Genomic DNA, 17,922 nt, shown 5'->3' with positions numbered 1-17,922 from the left:
ATACCTCTGTAATTTGAGCACTCACTCTTATCCCCTTTGCCTTTGTACAATGGCACTATGCACGCATTCCGCCAATCCTCAGGCACCTCACCGTGAGTCATACATACATTAAATAACCTTACCAACCAGTCAACAATACAGTCACCCCCTTTTTTAATAAATTCCACTGCAATACCATCCAAACCTGTTGCCTTGCCGGCTTTCATCTTCCGCAAAGCTTTTACTACCTCTTCTCTGTTTACCAAATCATTTTCCCTAACCCTCTCACTTTGCACACCACCTCAACCAAAACACCCTATATCTGCCACTCTATCATCAAACACATTCAACAAACCTTCAAAATACTCACTCCATCTCCTTCTCACATCACCACTACTTGTTATCACCTCCCCATTTGCACCCTTCACTGAAGTTCCCATTTGCTCCCTTGTCTTACGCACTTTATATATATATATATATATATATATATATATATATATATATATATATATATATATATATATATATATATATATTTATATTTTTATTTATTATACTTTGTCGCTGTCTCCCGCGTTTGCGAGGTAGCGCAAGGAAACAGACGAAAGAAATGGCCCAACCCCCCCCCATACACATGTATATACATACGTCCACACACGCAAATATACATACCTACACAGCTTTCCATGGTTTACCCCAGACGCTTCACATGCCCTGCTTCAATCCACTGACAGCACGTCAACCCCGGTATACCACATCGCTCCAATTCACTCTATTCCTTGCCCTCCTTTCACCCTCCTGCATGTTCAGGCCCCGATCACACAAAATCTTTTTCACTCCATCTTTCCACCTCCAATTTGGTCTCCCTCTTCTCCTTGTTCCCTCCACCTCCGACACATATATCCTCTTGGTCAATCTTTCCTCACTCATCCTCTCCATGTGCCCAAACCACTTCAAAACACCCTCTTCTGCTCTCTCAACCACGCTCTTTTTATTTCCACACATCTCTCTTACCCTTACGTTACTCACTCGATCAAACCACCTCACACCACACATTGTCCTCAAACATCTCATTTCCAGCACATCCATCCTCCTGCGCACAACTCTATCCATCGCCCACGCCTCGCAACCATACAACATTGTTGGAACCACTATTCCTTCAAACATACCCATTTTTGCTTTCCGAGATAATGTTCTCGACTTCCACACATTCTTCAAGGCCCCCAGGATTTTCGCCCCCTCCCCCACCCTATGATCCACTTCCGCTTCCATGGTTCCATCCGCTGCCAGATCCACTCCCAGATATCTAAAACACTTCACTTCCTCCAGTTTTTCTCCATTCAAACTCACCTCCCAATTGACTTGACCCTCAACCCTACTGTACCTAATAACCTTGCTCTTATTCACATTTACTCTTAACTTTCTTCTTCCACACACTTTTCCAAACTCAGTCACCAACTTCTGCAGTTTCTCACATGAATCAGCCACCAGCGCTGTATCATCAGCGAACAACAACTGACTCACTTCCCAAGCTCTTTTATTTCCCACACCATATATTCTTAATACCTTCCACAGAGCATCTCTATCACCTCTATCATATGCCTTCTCCAGATCCATAAATGCTACATACAAATCCATTTGCTTTTCTAAGTATTTCTCACATACATTCTTCAAAGCAAACACCTGATCCACACATCCTCTACCACTTCTGAAACCACACTGCTCTTCCCCAATCTGATACTCTGTACATGCCTTCACCCTCTCAATCAATACCCCCCATATAATTTACCAGGAATACTCAACAAACTTATACCTCTGTAATTTGAGCACTCACTCTTATCCCCTTTGCCTTTGTACAATGGCACTATGCACGCATTCCACCAATCCTCAGGCACCTCACCATCAGTCATACATACATTAAATACCTTACCAACAAGTCAATAATACAGTCACCCCCTTTTTTAATAAATTTCACTGCAATACCATCCAAACCTGCTGCCTTGCCGGCTTTCATCTTCCGCAAAGCTTTTACTACCTCTTCTCTGTTTACCAAATCATTTTCCCTAACCCTCTCACTTTGCACACCACCTCGACCAAAACAGCCTATATCTGCCACTCTATCATCAAACACATTCAACAAACCTTCAAAATACTCACTCCATCTCCTTCTCACATCACCACTACTTGTTATCACCTCCCCATTTGCGCCATTCACTGAAGCAAGGGAAGGAGTAGCAGTACTCCTGAAACAGGAGTTGTGGGAGTATGTGATAGAATGTAAGAAAGTAAATTCTCGATTAATATGGGTAAAACTGAAAGTTGATGGAGAGAGATGGGCGATTATTGGTGCATATGCACCTGGGCATGAGAAGAAAGATCATGAGAGGCAAGTGTTTTGGGAGCAGCTGAATGAGTGTGTTAGTAATTTTGATGCACGAGACCAGGTTATAGTGATGGGTGATTTGAATGCAAAGGTGAGTAATGTGGCAGTTGAGGGAATAATTGGTATACATGGGGTGTTCAGTGTTGTAAATGGAAATGGTGAAGAGCTTGTAGATTTATGTGCTGAAAAAGGACTGGTGATTGGGAATACCTGGTTTAAAAAGCGAGATATACATAAGTATACGTATGAAAGTAGGAGAGATGGCCAGAGAGCGTTATTGGATTACGTGTTAATTGACAGGCGCACGAAAGAGAGACTTTTGGATGTTAATGTGCTGAGAGGTGCAACTGGAGGGATGTCTGATCATTATCTTGTGGAGGCTAAGGTGAAGATTTGTATGGGTTTTCAAAAAAGAAGAGTGAATGTTGGGGTGAAGAGGGTGGTGAGAGTAAGTGAGCTTGGGAAGGAGACTTGTGTGAGGAAGTACCAGGAGAGACTGAGTACAGAATGGAAAAAGGTGAGAACAATGGAAGTAAGGGGAGTGGGGGAGGCATGGGATGTATTTAGGGAATCAGTGACGGATTGCGCAAAAGATGCTTGTGGCATGAGAAGAGTGGGAGGTGGGTTGATTAGAAAGGGTAGTGAGTGGTGGGATGAAGAAATAAGATTATTAGTGAAAGAGAAGAGAGAGGCATTTGGACGATTTTTGCAGGGAAAAAATGCAATTGAGTGGGAGATGTATAAAAGAAAGAGACAAGAGGTCAAGAGAAAGGTGCAAGAGGTGAAAAAGAGGGCAAATGAGAGTTGGGGTGAGAGAGTATCATTAAATTTTAGGGAGAATAAAAAGATGTTCTGGAAGGAGGTAAATAAAGTGCGTAAGACAAGGGAGCAAATGGGATATATAATTTTTTTTTTTTTTAAACTATTCGCCGTTTCCCGTGTTAGCGAGGTAGCACTAAGAACAGAGGACTGGGCCTTTTTTGGAATATCCTCACCTGGCCCCCCTCTGTTCCTTCTTTTGAGAAAAAAAAAAAAATCCTCCCCTCTTGTTTTTGTTGTTGTTTTTTTTTCATAGGAAGGAACAGAGAAGGGGGCCGGGTGAGGACGTTTCCTTAGAAACCCAGTCCTCTGTTCTTAATGCTACCTCGCTGAAGCGGGAAATGGCAAATAGTATAAAAGAAAAGAAAAAAGAGATATATATATTTATTTATTTATTCACTATACTATGTTGCTGTCTCCCGCGTCAGCGAGGTAGTGCAAGGAAACAGACAAGAGAAAGGCCCAACCCACCCACATACACATGTATATACATACATGTCCACACATGCACATATACATACCTATACATATATATATACATACACAGGCATATTTATATTTGCTTTGTCGCTGTCTCCCACGTCAGCAAGGTAGCACAAGGAAACAGAAGAAAGAATGGCGCAGCCCACCCACATACACATGTATATACATACATACATGTCCACGCATGCAAATATACATACCTATACGTCTCAACGTATACATACATATACACACACAGACGTATACATATATACACATGCACATAATTCATACTGTCTGCCATTAATCATTCCCATCGCCACCCCGCAACACATGAAATAACCTAGTGCAAGGTAGTGCTAGGAAAAGACAACAAAGGCCACTTTCGTTCACATTCAGTCTCTAGCTGTCATGTAATAATGCATCGAAACCACAGCTCCCTTTCCACATCCAAACCCCACAGAACTTTCCATGGTTTACCCCAGATGCTTCACATGCCCTGGTTCAATCCATTGATAGCACATTGACCCCGGTATACCACATCATTCCAATTCACTCTATTCCTTGAACGCCTTTCACCCTCCTGCATGTTCAGGCCACGATCACACAAAATCTTTTTCACTCCATCTTTCCACCTCCAATTTGGTCTCCCACTTCTCCTTGTTCCCTCCACCTCTGACACATATATCCTCCTGGTCAATCTTTCCCCACTCATTCTCTCCATGTGACCAAACCATTTCAAAACACCCTTTTCTGCTCTCTCAACCACACTCTTTTTATTACCACACATCTCTCTCACCCTTACATTACTTACTCAATCAAACCACCTCACACAACATACTGTCCTCAAACATCTCATTTCCAGCACATCCACCCTCCTCTGCATAACTCTATCCATAGCCCATGCCTCGCAACCATATAATATTGTTGGAACCACTATTCCTTCAAACATACCTATTTTTGCTTTCCGAGATAATGTTCTTGATTTCTACACATTCTTCAACGCTCCCAGAACTTTCGCCCCCTCCCCCACCCTATGATTCACTTCTGCTTCCCTGGTCCCATCCGCTGCCAAATCCACTCCCAGATATCTAAAACACTTCACTTCCTCCAGTTTTTCCCCATTCAAACTTACCTCCCAATTGACTTGTCCCTCAACCCTACTGTACCTAATAACCTTGCTCTTATTCACATTTACTCTCAGCTTTCTTCTTTCACACACTTTACCAAACTCAGTCACCAGCTTCTGCAGTTTCTCACACGAATCAGCCACCAGTGCTGTATCATCAGCAAACAACAACTGACTCACTTCCCAAGCTCTTTTATCCACAACAGACTGCATACTTGCCCCTCTTTCCAGAACTCTTGCATTCACCTCCCTAACAATCCCATCCATAAACAAATTAAACAATCATGGAGACATCACACAACCCTGCCGCAAACCTACATTCACTGAGAACCAATCACTTTCCTCTCTTCCTACACATACACATGCCTTACATCCTCGATAAAAACTTTTCACTGCTTCTAACAACTTGCCTCCCACACTAAATATTCTTAATACCTTCCACAGAGCATCTCTATCAACTCTATCATGTGCCTTCTCCAGATCCATAAATGCTACATACAAATCCCTTTGCTTTTCTAAGTATTTCTCACATACATTCTTCAAAGCAAACACCTGATCCACACATTCTCTACCACTTCTGAAACCACACTGCTCTTCCCCAATCTGATGCTCTGTACATGCGTTCACCCTCTCAATCAATACCCTCCCATATAATTTCCCAGGAATACTCAACAAACTTATACCTATGTAATTTGAGCACTCACAGACATATACATATATATACATGTAAGTAATTCATACTTTCTGCCTTTATTCATTCCCGTCACCACCCTGCCACACATGAAATGACAACCCCCCCCACATGCGCGCGAGGTAGCGCTAGGAAAAGACAACAGAGGCCACGTTTGTTCACACTCAGTCTCTAGCTGTCATGTATAATGCACCGAAACCACAAGAGGCAAGTGTTTTGGGAGCAACTGAGTGAGTGTGTTAGCAGCTTCGATTCATGACACAGGGCTATAGTGATGGGTGATTTGAATTCAAAGGTGAGTGATGTGGCAGTTGAGGGAATAATTGGTGTACATGGGGTGTTCAGTGATGTAAATGGAAATGGTGAAGAGCTTGTAGATTTATGTGCTGAAAAAGGACTAGTGATTGGCAATACCTCGTTTAAAAAAAGATATACATAAGTATACCTATGTGAGTAAGAGAGATGGCCAGAGAGCATTATTGGATTACGTGTTAACTGATAGGCATGTGAAAGACAGACTTTTGGATGTTAATGTAGTGAGAGGTGCAACTGGAGGGATGTCTGATCAATGTCTTGTGGAGGCAAAGGTGAAGATTTGCAGAGCTTTTCAGAAAATAAGAGAGAATGTTGGGGTGAGGAGAGTGGTGAGGGTAAGTGAGCTTGGAAAGGAGACTTGTGTGAGGAAGTACCAGGAGAGACTGAGTGCAGAATGGAAAAAGGTGAGAGCAAAGGACGTAAGGGGAGTGGCGGAGGAATGGGATGTATTTAGGGAAGCAGTGATGGCTTGCGCAAAAGATGCTTGTGGCAAGAGATACGTGGGAGATGGGCAGATTAGAAAGGGTAGTGAGTGGTGGGATGAAGAAGTAAGATTATCAGTGAAAGAGAACAGAGAGGCACTTGGATGAGTTTTGCAAGGAAATAATGCAAATGACTGGGAGATGTATAAAAGAAAAGGCAGGCGGTCAAAAGAAAGGTGCAAGAGGTGAAAAAGAGGGCAAATGAGAGTTGGGGTGAGACAGTATCATTAAATTTTAGGGAGAATAAAAAGATGTTTTGGAAAGAGGTAAATAAAGTGCATAAAACAAGAGAGTAAATGGGAACATCGGTGAAGGGGGCTAATGGGGAGGTAATAACAAGAAGTGGTGATGTGAGAAGGAGATGGAGTGAGTATTTTGAAGGTTTGTTGAATGTGTTAGGGTGTTTTGGTCAAGGTGGTGTGCAAAGTGAGAGGGTCAGGGAGAATGATTTGGTAAACAGAGAAGAGGTAGTGAAAGCTTTGTGGAAGATGAAAGCCGGCAAGGAGGCGGGTTTGGATGGTATTGCAGTGGAATTTATTAAAAAAGGGGGTGACTGTGTTGTTGACTGGTTGGTGAGGATATTCAATATATGTATGGATCATGGTGAAGTGCTTGAGGATTGGCGGAATGAATGCATAGTGCCATTGTATAAAAGGCAAAGGGGATAAAGGAAACTGCTCAAATTACAGAGGTATAAGTTTGTTGAGTTATTTTATATTCTTTTTTATTATACTTTGTCGCTGTCTCCCGCGTTTGCGAGGTAGCACGACAAAGTATAATAAAAAAAATATAAAAATAACTCAACAAACTTATACCTCTGTAATTTGAGCAGTTTCCTTTATCTGGGAAATCAAAGGGAGGGTATTGATTGAGAGGGTGAAGGCATGTTCAGAGCATCAGATTGGGGAAGAGCAGTGTGGTTTCAGAAGTGGTAGGGGATGTGCGGATCAGGTGTTTGCTTTGAAGAATGATGTGAGTAATACTCAGAAAAACAAATGGATTTGTATGCAGCATTTATGGATCTGGAGAAGGCATATGATAGAGTTGGTAGAGATGCTCTGTGGAAGATATCAAAAGTATATGGTGTGGGAGGCAAGTTGCTAGAAGCAGTGATAAGTTTTCATCAAGGATATAAGGCATGTGTACGAGTAGGAAGAGAAGAAAGTGATTGATTCCCAGTGAATGTCGGTTTGCGGCAGGGGTGCACGATGTTTAATTTGTTTATACGGATGGGGTTATTAGGGAGGTGAATGCAAGAGTTTTGGAGAGAGGGGCAAGTATGCAGTCTGTTGTGGATGAGAGGGCTTGGGAAGTAAGTCAGTTGTTGTTCGCTGGTGGCTGATTTGGGTGAGAAACTGCAGAAGCTGGTGACTGAGTTTGGTAAATTGTGAGAAAGAAGAAAGCTGAGAGTAAATGTGAATAAGAGCAAGGTTATTAGGTACAGCAGGGTTGAGGGATAGGTCAACTGGGAGGTAAGTTTGAATGGAGAAAAACTGGAGGAAGTGAAGTGTTTTAGTAGATAGCTGGGAGTGGATTTGGCAGCAGATGGAACCATGAAAGCGAGAAGTGAGTCACAGGGTGGGGGAGGGGGCGAAGGATCTGGGAGTACTGAAGAATGTGTGCAAGGCGAGAACATTATCTCAGAAAGCAAAAATGGGTATGTTTGAAGGAATAATGGCTCCAACAATATTATAAGGTTGCGAGGCATGGGCTATAGATAGGGTTGTGCGGAGGAGGGGGGATGTGCTGGAAATGAGATGTTTGAAAACAATATGTGGTGTGAGGTGGTTTGATCGAGTAAGTAATGAAAGGGTAAGAGAGATGTGTGGAATAAAAGAGTGTGGTTCAGAGAGCAGAAGAGGGTGTATTGAAGTGGTTTGAAGTCACATGGAGAGAATAAGTGAGGAAAGATTGACAAAGAGGATATATGTGTCAGAGGTGGAGGGAACAAGGAGAAGTGGGAGACCAAATTGAAGGTGTAAGGATGAAGTTAAAAAGATTTTGAGTGATCGGGGCCTGAACATGCAGGAGGGTGAAAGGCGTGCAAGGAATAGAGTGAACTGGAACGATGTGGTATATTGGGGTCGACGTGCTGTCAATGGATTGAACCAGGGCATGTGAAGTGTCTGGGGTAAAACATGGAAAGTTTTGTGGGGACTGGGTGTGGAAAGGGACCTGTGGTTTCGGTGCAATACACATGAAAGCTAGAGACTGAGTGTGAACGAATGTGGTCTTTGTTGTCTTTTCCTAGCGCTACCTAGCATGTAAGGGGGGAGGAGGTTGTCATTTCATGTGTGGCAGGGTGGTGATGGGAATGAATAAAGGAAGCAAGTATGAATTCTGTACATGTGTATATATATATATGTATGTGGCTGTGTATGTATATATATGTATACGTTGAAATGTATAGGTATGTATATGTGCGTGTGTGGACTTGTATGTATATACATGTGTATGTGGGTGGGTTGGGCCATTTTTTCGTCTGTTTCTTTGCGCTACCTCGCTAATGTGGGAGACCGCAACAAAGTATAGCAAATGAAATAAAATAAATGAATATATATTTCTATATTGTACTTAACTGCCGTCTCCCATCGTTAGCAAGGCAGCGCAAGTAAACAGACAGGGAATAGCCTAACCCACCCACATACACATGTATGTACATAAACGCCTACACACACACTTATACATACATATACATTTCAACGTACACATACACAAACATATACATAAATACACATGCACATATCCATACTTGCTGCCTTCATCCATTCCCGTCGCCACACTGCCACACATGAAATAGCATCCCTCCCCTCCAGCAAGGCAGCGTCTGAAACAGACAAAAAAGCCACATTCGTTCACACTTAGTCTCTAGCTGTCATGTGTAATGCACTAAAACCACAGCTCCATTTCCACATCCAGGCCCCACAGACCTTTCCATGGTTTACCCCACATGCTTGCACACCTTTCACCCTCCTGTAGGTTCAGGCCCCAATCACTCAAATCTTTTTCACTCCATCCTTCCACCTCCAATTTGGACTCCCACTTCTCTTTCTTCCCTCCACCTCTGACACATATATCCTCTTTGTCAATCTTTCCTCATTCTCTCATCATCTCTCCGAGATAATGTCCTCGCTTTCCACACATTCTTCAATGCTCCTAGAACCTTCGCTCCCTCCACCACCCTGTGACTCACTTCCGCTCCTATGGTTCCTTTCTGTGCCAAATCCACTTCCAGATATCTAAAACACTTAACTTCCTCCAGTTTTTCTCTATTCAAACTTACCTCCCAACTAACTTTTTCCTCAACCCTACTGAACCTAATGACCTTGCTCTTATTCACATTTACTCTTAACTTTCTTCTTTCACACACTTTACCAAACTGTCACCAGCTTCTGCAGTTTCTCACCCGAATCAGCCACCAGCGCTGTATCATCAGTGAACAACAAATGACTCACTTAACAAGCCCTCTCATCCAAAACAGACTGCATACATGCCCCTCTTTCCAAAACTCTTATATTCACATCCCTAACCACCTCATCCATAAACAAATTAAACAACCAAGGAGACATCATGCACCCCTGCTACAAACTGACATTCACTGGGAACCAATCACTTTCCTCTCTTCCTACTCATCCACATGCTTTACATCCTTGGTAAAAACTTTTCACTGCTTCTAGCAACTTAACTCTCACACCTTATACTCTTAAAACCTTCTATAAAGCATCTCTATCCACCCTGTCATATGCCTTCTCCAGATCCATAAATGCTACATAAAATCCATCTGTTTGTCTAAGTATTTCTCACATACATCCTTCAAAGAAAACACCTGATCCACACATCCTCTACCACTTCTGAAACCACACTGCTCTTCCCCAATCTGATGCTCTGTACATGCCTTTACCCTCTCGATCAATACCCTCCCATATAATTTCCCAGGGATACTCAACAAACTTATGCCTCTGTAATTTGAACACTCACCTTTATCCCCTTTGCCTTTATACCATGGCACTATGCATGCATTCTGCCAATCCTCAGGCACTTCATCATGATCCATACATACAATGAATAGCCTTACCAACTAATCAACAACACAATCACCCTCTTTTTTTTATAAATTCCACTGCAATACCTTCCAAAAATGCTGCCTTGCCAGCTTTCATCTTCTGCAAAGCTTTCACTGCCTCTTTTCTGTTCACCAAACCATTTTCCTTGACCCTTTCACTTCGCACACAACCCCAACCGAAACACCCTATATCTGCCACTCTATCATCAAACACATTCAACAAACTTCAAGATATTCTCTCCACCTTCTTCTCACTTCATCACTATTTGATATTATCTCTCCATTTGCCCCCTTAACCGATGTTCCCACTAGTTCTCTTGTCTTACGCACTTTACCTACCTCCTTCCAAAATATCATTTTATTCTCCCTAAAATTTCATGATACCCTCTTACCCCAACTCTCATTTATCCTCTTTTTTGTCTCTTGCACCTTTCTTTTGGCCTCCTGCCACTTTCTTTCATACATCTCCCAGTCATTTGCACTATTTCCCTGCAAATATCGTCCAAACACCTCTTATTTCTCTTTCACTAACAATCTTACTTCTTCATCCCACCATTCACTACCCTTTCTAATCTGCAAATCTACCACCTTTATAATGCCACAACCATCTTTTGCAAAAGCCATCACTGCTTCCCTAAGTACATCTGATTCCATCCCCACTCACCTTATGTCATTTGCTCTCACCTTTTGCCATTCTGCACTCAATCTCTCCTGGTACTTCCTCACACAAGTCTCATTCCCTTGCCATTCTGCACTCAATCTCTCCTGGTACTTCCTCACACAAGTCTCATTCCCAAGCTCACTTACTCTCACCACTCTCTTCTCCCCAACATTCTCTCTTCTTTTCTGAAAACCTCTACAAATCTTCACCTTCACCTCCACAAGATAGTGATCAGACATTCCTCCAGCTGCCACTCTCAGCACATTAACATCCCAAAATCTCTCTTTTACATGCCTATGAATTTACACTTAATCTAATAATGCCCTCTGGCCATCTCTCTTACTTATATACATATACTTATGTATATCTCTCTTTTTAAACCAGGTATTGCCAATCACTAGTTCTTTTTCAGCACACAAATCTACACGCACTTCACCATTTGCATTTACATCACTGAAAACCCCATGTACACCAATTATTCCCTCAACCGCCACATTACTTACCTTTGCATTAAAATCACCCATCACTATAGCCTGCTCTCATGCATCAAAGCTGCTAACACACTCACTCAGCTGCTCCCAAAACACTTGCCTCTCAAGATCTTTCCTCTCGTGACCAGTTGCATAGGCACCAATAATCGCCCATCTCTCTTCACCCACTTTCAGTTTTACCCATATCAATCTAGTGTTTACTATTTTACACTTTATCACATATTCCCACAACTCCTGCTTCAGGAGGAGTGCTACTCCTTCCTTTGCTATTGCCCTCTCACTAACCCCTGACTTGACTTCCAAGACATTCCCAAACCACTCTCCCCCTTTACCCTTGAGCTTCGTTTCACTCAGAGCCAAAACATCCAGGTTCCTTTCCTCAAACATACTACCTATCTCTCCTTTTTTCTCATCTTGGTTCCATCCACACACATTTAGACACCTGAATCTGAGTCTTCCAGGAAGATGAGCACTCCTTCTGTTTCCCCTTTAGAAATCTAAATACAAAGGAGGAGGAGGGGGGTGGGGATTTCCAGCCTCCCACTCCCATGGGGATAGGGGAGAAAGAACACTTCCCACGAATTCCCTGCGTGTCATACAAGGCAACTAAAGGAGGTTGGAGCAGGGAGCTGAAAACCCTCTCCTCCTTCTATTTCAATTTCTAAAATAGGAAACAGAAGGAGTCAGGTGAGGAGTGCTCATCCTCCTCGAAAGCTCTGACTGGGGTGTCTGAATGTGTGTGAACTTAACCAAGATGAGAAGAAAGGAGAGATAGGTAGAATGTTTGAGTAAAGAAACCTGAATGTTATGGCTCAGAAAGAAATGAAGCTCAAGGGTAAAGGGGAAGAATGGTTTGAAAAAGTCTTAGGAGTAAAGTCAGGGGTTGGTGAGAGGACAAGAGCTAAGGAAGGAGTAGCAATACTCCTGAAGCAGGAGTTGGGGGAGAGGGTGATAGAGTGTAAAAAAGTAAATTTTAGATTGATCTGGGTAAAACTGAAAGTGGATGGAGAGAGATGGGTGATTATTGGTGCTTATGCACCTGGTCATAAGAAGAAAGATCATGAAAGGCAAGTGTTTTGGGAGCAGATGAGTGAGTGTGTCAGCAGCTGTTGTGCACGACACCAGGTGTTAGTGATGGGTGATTTTAATGTGAAGGTGAGCAATCTGGCAGTTGAGGGTATAATTGGTGTACATGGGGTATTCAGTGTTGTGAATGGAAATGGTGAAGAGCTTGTGGATTTCCATGCTGAAAAAAAACACTGGTGATTGGGAATACCTGGTTCAAAAAGAGAGATATACATAAGTATACATATGTGAGTAGGAGACATGGTCAAAGGGCACTATTGGATTATGTGTTAATTGACAGGCATGTAAAAGAGAGGCTTCTGGATGTTAATGTGCTGAAAGGGGCAGCTGGAGGGATGACTGATCACTATTTTGTGTAGGCAAAGGTGAAGATATGTAGAGGCTTTCAAAAAAGAAGAGAGAATGTTGGGGAGAAGAGTGTTGAGAGTAAGTGAGCTTGAAAAGGAGACTTGTGTGAGGAAGTGCCAGGAGAGACTGAGTGTAGAATGGGAAAACGTGAGAGCAAATGACATGAGGGGAGTGGGTGACGAATGGGATGTATTAAGGGAAGCAGTGATGGCATGTGCAAAAGATGCATGTGGCATGAGAAAAGGTGGGAGGCTGGCAGATTAGAAAGTGTAGTGAGTGGTGGGATGAAGAAATAAAGTTGTTGGTGAAAGAGAAAACAAAGGTGTTTGTACGATGCTTACAAGGAAGGAGTGCAAATGATTAAGATATATATCAAAGAAAGCAGCAGGAGGTCAAGAGAAAGGTGCAAGGGTTGAAAAAGAGGGCAAATAAGAACTGGGATGAGAGAGTACCATAAACTTTAGAAAGAATGAAAAGATGCTGTGGAAGGAGGTGAATAACGTGCGCAAAACCAGAGAACAAATGGGAACATCAGTGAAGGGGCAAGGAAAGTAATAACAGGTAGTGATGAAGTGAGTATTTTGAAGGTTTATTGAATGTTTTTGATAATAGTAAAGATGTGAGAAGTTTTGGTCGGGGTGTATGCAAAGCGAGGTCAGGAAGAATGGTCTGGTTAAGAGAGAAGAGGTAGTGAAAGCTTTGCAGAAGATGAAATCCAGCAAGGTGGTGGGTTTGGATAGTACTGCAGTAGAATCTATTAAGAAAGGGGGTAACTGTGTTGTTGATTGGCTGTTAAGGATATTCAGTGTATGTATGGATCATGTTGAAGTCCCTGAGGATTGGCAGAATGCATGCATAGTGCCAATGTAAAAAGGCAAAGGTGATAAAGGTGAGTGTTCAAACTACAGAGGAATAAATCTGTTGAGTATTCCTGGGAAATTATATGGGAGGATATTGATTGAGAGGGTGAAGGCACGTACAGAGCATCAGACTGGGGAAGAGCAGTGTGGTTCAGAAGTGGTAGAGGATGCGTGGATCAGGTGTTTGCTTTGAAGAATATGTGTGAAAAATATGTAGAAAAACAGATGGATTTGTATGTAGCATTTATGGATCTCAGGAAAGCATATGACAGGGTTAATAGAGATGCTTTGTGGAAGGTCTTAAAGAGAATATGGTGTGGAATGGTCTTAAAGAGTATATGGTGTGGAATGTAAGCTGCTTGAAGCAGTGAAAAGTTTTTACCAAGGATGTAAGGCGTGTGTATGAATAGAAAGAGAGGAGAGCAATTGGTTCCCAGAGAAGGTCAGTCTGCAACAGGGGTGTGTGATATCCCCATGGTTAAGTTGGTTATGGATGGGGTGGTTAGGGAGGTAAATACAAGAGTTCTGGAGAGAGGGGCGAGTATGCAGTCTGTTAGAGATGAGAGGGCCTGGGAAGTGAGAAAGTTGTTGTTCACTCATGATACAACTCTGGTGGCTGATTCGAGTGAGAAACTGCAGAAATTGGTGACTAAGTTTTGAAAAGTGTGTGAAAGGAGAAAGTAGAGAGTAAATGTGAATAAGAGTAAGGCTATTATGTTCAGAAGCATTGAGGGACAAGTTAATTGGGATATAAATTTCAGTGGAGAAAAACTGGAGAAAGTAGAGCATTTTAGATATCTGGGAATGGATTTTGTAGCGAATAGAACCATGGAAGCGGATGCGAGTCACAGGGTGGGAGAGGAGGCGAAGGTTATGGGAGATATGACTAATGTGTGGAAGGAAAGTTATTGCGAGGAGCAAAAATGGGTATGTTTGAAGGAATAGTATTTTCAACTATATCATATGGTTGTGAGGCATAGGTTAAAGGTTAAAGTTATATGGAGGAAGGTAGATGTGTTGGAAATGAAATGTTTGAGGACAATATGTGGTGTGAGGTGGTTTCATCAAGTAAGTAATGAAAGGGTAAAAGATGCGTGCATCTCTTCTACTCACCCACCTGTGTATACTTACATATGTCCTTGTTTTTAAAGTAGGCATTCCCAATCCCTGGGGCAGGTGAGAAAAAATTTTACCTTCATTTTCCCTGAATTTCATAAACAGTGACTAAGATGGGTGGGAACATACCCTCTCCCCACTTCTCGCATTTCAGTTTCTAAAAGATGGAAAATAAGAAAGGAACCAAGCAAGGAGTGCTCATGCTCCTTGAAGGCTCAGGCTGTGGTGTCTCAATGTGTGTGTTGATGTAAATCAGATGGAAAAAAAAGGAGAGATAGGTACTATGTTTAAGAAAAGGAACCTGGATGTTTCTGGCTATGAGTAAAACAAACCTCAAGGGTTAAGGTGAAAAATGGTTTGAGGATTTCAGCATTTGGCAGGAATGTGTTCCCAGCAAGTGATGGTCACCTGGTCGGACACCTTGGCATGTCACTCTCTGATCATATTGCTTGACCTGCTGCCTCCATCCATTCAAGCGATCTCCCCTGCCTGACATGACCAGCAGATGAACCCAGGCCTTGTGTTAATATTGTTTTTAATCCTTTCCTCTAGGTAAGCTCTTACACTATCACTAAACAGTTTGTCACTTGCATATAGTTGCTTTGGCATTGACTGTTTAGTGATAGTGTGAGAGCTTACCTAGAGTTAAGGATTAAGAACAATGTTAACACAAGGTCTGGGTTCATCTGCTGGTCACATCAGGCAGCGGAGATTGCCATGAACGGTTAAAGGAAGCAGGATAAGCGATCCAATCAGAGAGCGACACGCCAAGGCGTCCAACCAGGTGACCATCACTTGCTGGGAATATGGTTCTGACAAACGCTGGAATCAATATCTCCTGAGGAAGACCATTGAACGGTTGAAACATTGAGGTATGTCTCAGCTCTAACCCGTTTGTTTCCATACCATCCTGTTTTCCACATCTGTCATGATGGATAATATATAATGAGAAATCTTGGGGATGATACCCAAGTCTAAACACAAAATCCATTCATGTTTCATACACAACTTATACACATAGCCTGAAAGGTCATGCATAAAATATTTTCAATAATTTTGGACATGAAACAAAGTTTGTGAACACTGAACCATCAAAAAGCTAAGGTGTCACAACATCAACCGCCCATGTGGACAATCTTTGGTTATTTGGTAACACCTTCATTCCAGACTCTGAATTTATGTGCTACGGATAAGTAATCACTTTCTGACACTCATTCATACAGAGCAGAGAATCAGCAAAACACACACTGAGTAATGCACGTAGGTCTGGCGGTGACGATGGTTTGTAACAAACTGGCACCAACAGAGCGTCAGAGCCCAGAATGGGCAACTGAGGTCTAGTGTGGAATTTTCCACTTGTAACGTCATATCGCTGCTCAAAAAGTTTCAGATTTTGGAGCATTTCAGATTAGGGATGCTCAACCTGTACTAGAAAATCTAGCACTGTAAAATCCATACTGGGGATCAGAAAGAAGGAAATGGGATTCTATGTGTATGAATCATATGGCATAGCTCCTCAAGTCCTTAAGGAGAATGCCTCGAGCTACCTCCAATCCTTGCTTGCCTATCTTACCTGTCTGAAATCCCAGACTTTTTCTTCCTCTTAGAAATATGCCTTGGCACAGCCCATCCTTAAGAAAAGACACCATCTCATTGCTCTCACTTCTGCTGTCTCCAAAGTCTTGTAAGATACTGCCTCCTCGACAAATATGATGCTGAACAAGCCCTATTCATCTATTTATTTTGCTTTGTCGCTGTCTCCCGCGTTTGCAGTCATCTTGTCAACCTTCTCCTACAAGAATGTGGTAAAGAAGCAGTTTGCCCAAGTGAGCCTATCTTTTTGTCAACCTTCTCCTACAAGAATGTGGTAAAGAAGCAGTTTGCCCAAGTGAGCCTATCTTTAAGGGCAGATGGTGGGGTTATCCATAAGTCATTCCTGAGATATTGCCTTATTCTCATAAAGAGTGGAGCTTTCTCCATTCCCTTGCTTCTGCCCTCAAAAAAGTGTAAAAATTCTTATATCGAAACTCACCATTGTATATATGAGGTATGGAATGATGCCTAGAATGATTCCACCATACAAGATGAAAACCAATGGTCTGATCCACAGTCGCCATTGTGAACATAACACGTGACATCGCTCACCACACATCTTTGATTCTTCTGTTATGTAGATATATCAAGTCAAAGAATTTCATCCTGTTGAAAAATTACAACAATATAATATCATTCTGTGAAACAAGTTTCATAGTTGCTTGCTATTTCATTGCATCGAAACCAAAAATTTACCAAAATTTAAGAAAATCTTAGCATTCAAATTAGAGTGCAAGTCCCAAGAAATATCATTTTTCCATAAAACAATTCATTCTACTCTGTTTTATTTTTCTGAATTTTTTTTTTTTTTTTTTTTTTTTTTTTTTTATACTTTGTCGCTGCCTCCCGCGTTTGCGAGGTAGCGCAAGGAAACAGACGAAAGAAATGGCCCAACCCCCCCCCATACACATGTACATACACACGTCCACACAGGCAAATATACATACCTACACCGCTTTCCATGGTTTACCCCAGACGCTTCACATGCCTTGGTTCAATCCACTGACAGCACGTCAACCCCTGTATACCACATTGCTCCAATTCACTCTATTCCTTGCCCTCCTTTCACCCTCCTGCATGTTCAGGCCCCGATCACACAAAATCTTTTTCACTCCATCTTTCCACCTCCAATTTGGTCTCCCTCTTCTCCTCGTTCCCTCCACCTCCGACACATATATCCTCTTGGTCAATCTTTCCTCACTCATTCTCTCCATGTGCCCGAACCATTTCAAAACACCCTCTTCTGCTCTCTCAACCACGCTCTTTTTATTTCCACACATCTCTCTTACCCTTACGTTACTTACTCGATCAAACCACCTCACACCACACATTGTCCTCAAACATCTCATTTCCAGCACATCCATCCTCCTGCGAACAACTCTATCCATAGCCCACGCCTCGCAACCATACAGCATTGTTGGAACCACTATTCCTTCAAACATAC

The 17,922-nt window shown here is 42.3% G+C and overlaps 1 protein-coding gene across 3 annotated transcripts in view; it reads right to left on the bottom strand.

The window, feature by feature from the left end:
* LOC139757868 (transmembrane protein 184C) overlaps positions 1-17,922 on the bottom strand; it is a 229,380-nt gene that overhangs the window by 185,490 nt on the left and 25,968 nt on the right. For all 3 annotated transcript variants that reach the window (XM_071678777.1, XM_071678779.1, XM_071678778.1), the window contains exon 2: positions 16,918-17,084. In XM_071678777.1, coding sequence (XP_071534878.1) covers positions 16,918-17,037 — 120 coding nt within the window. In that variant the 5' untranslated portion in view covers positions 17,038-17,084. The remainder of the gene's footprint in view (positions 1-16,917; positions 17,085-17,922) is intronic.

This window comes from Panulirus ornatus, chromosome 28 (assembly GCF_036320965.1).
Source record: "Panulirus ornatus isolate Po-2019 chromosome 28, ASM3632096v1, whole genome shotgun sequence".
Classification (NCBI taxonomy): Eukaryota; Metazoa; Arthropoda; class Malacostraca; order Decapoda; family Palinuridae; genus Panulirus; species Panulirus ornatus.
Note: the sequence above shows the minus strand (reverse complement) of the source record. Positions and strands in the feature narration are given on the sequence as shown.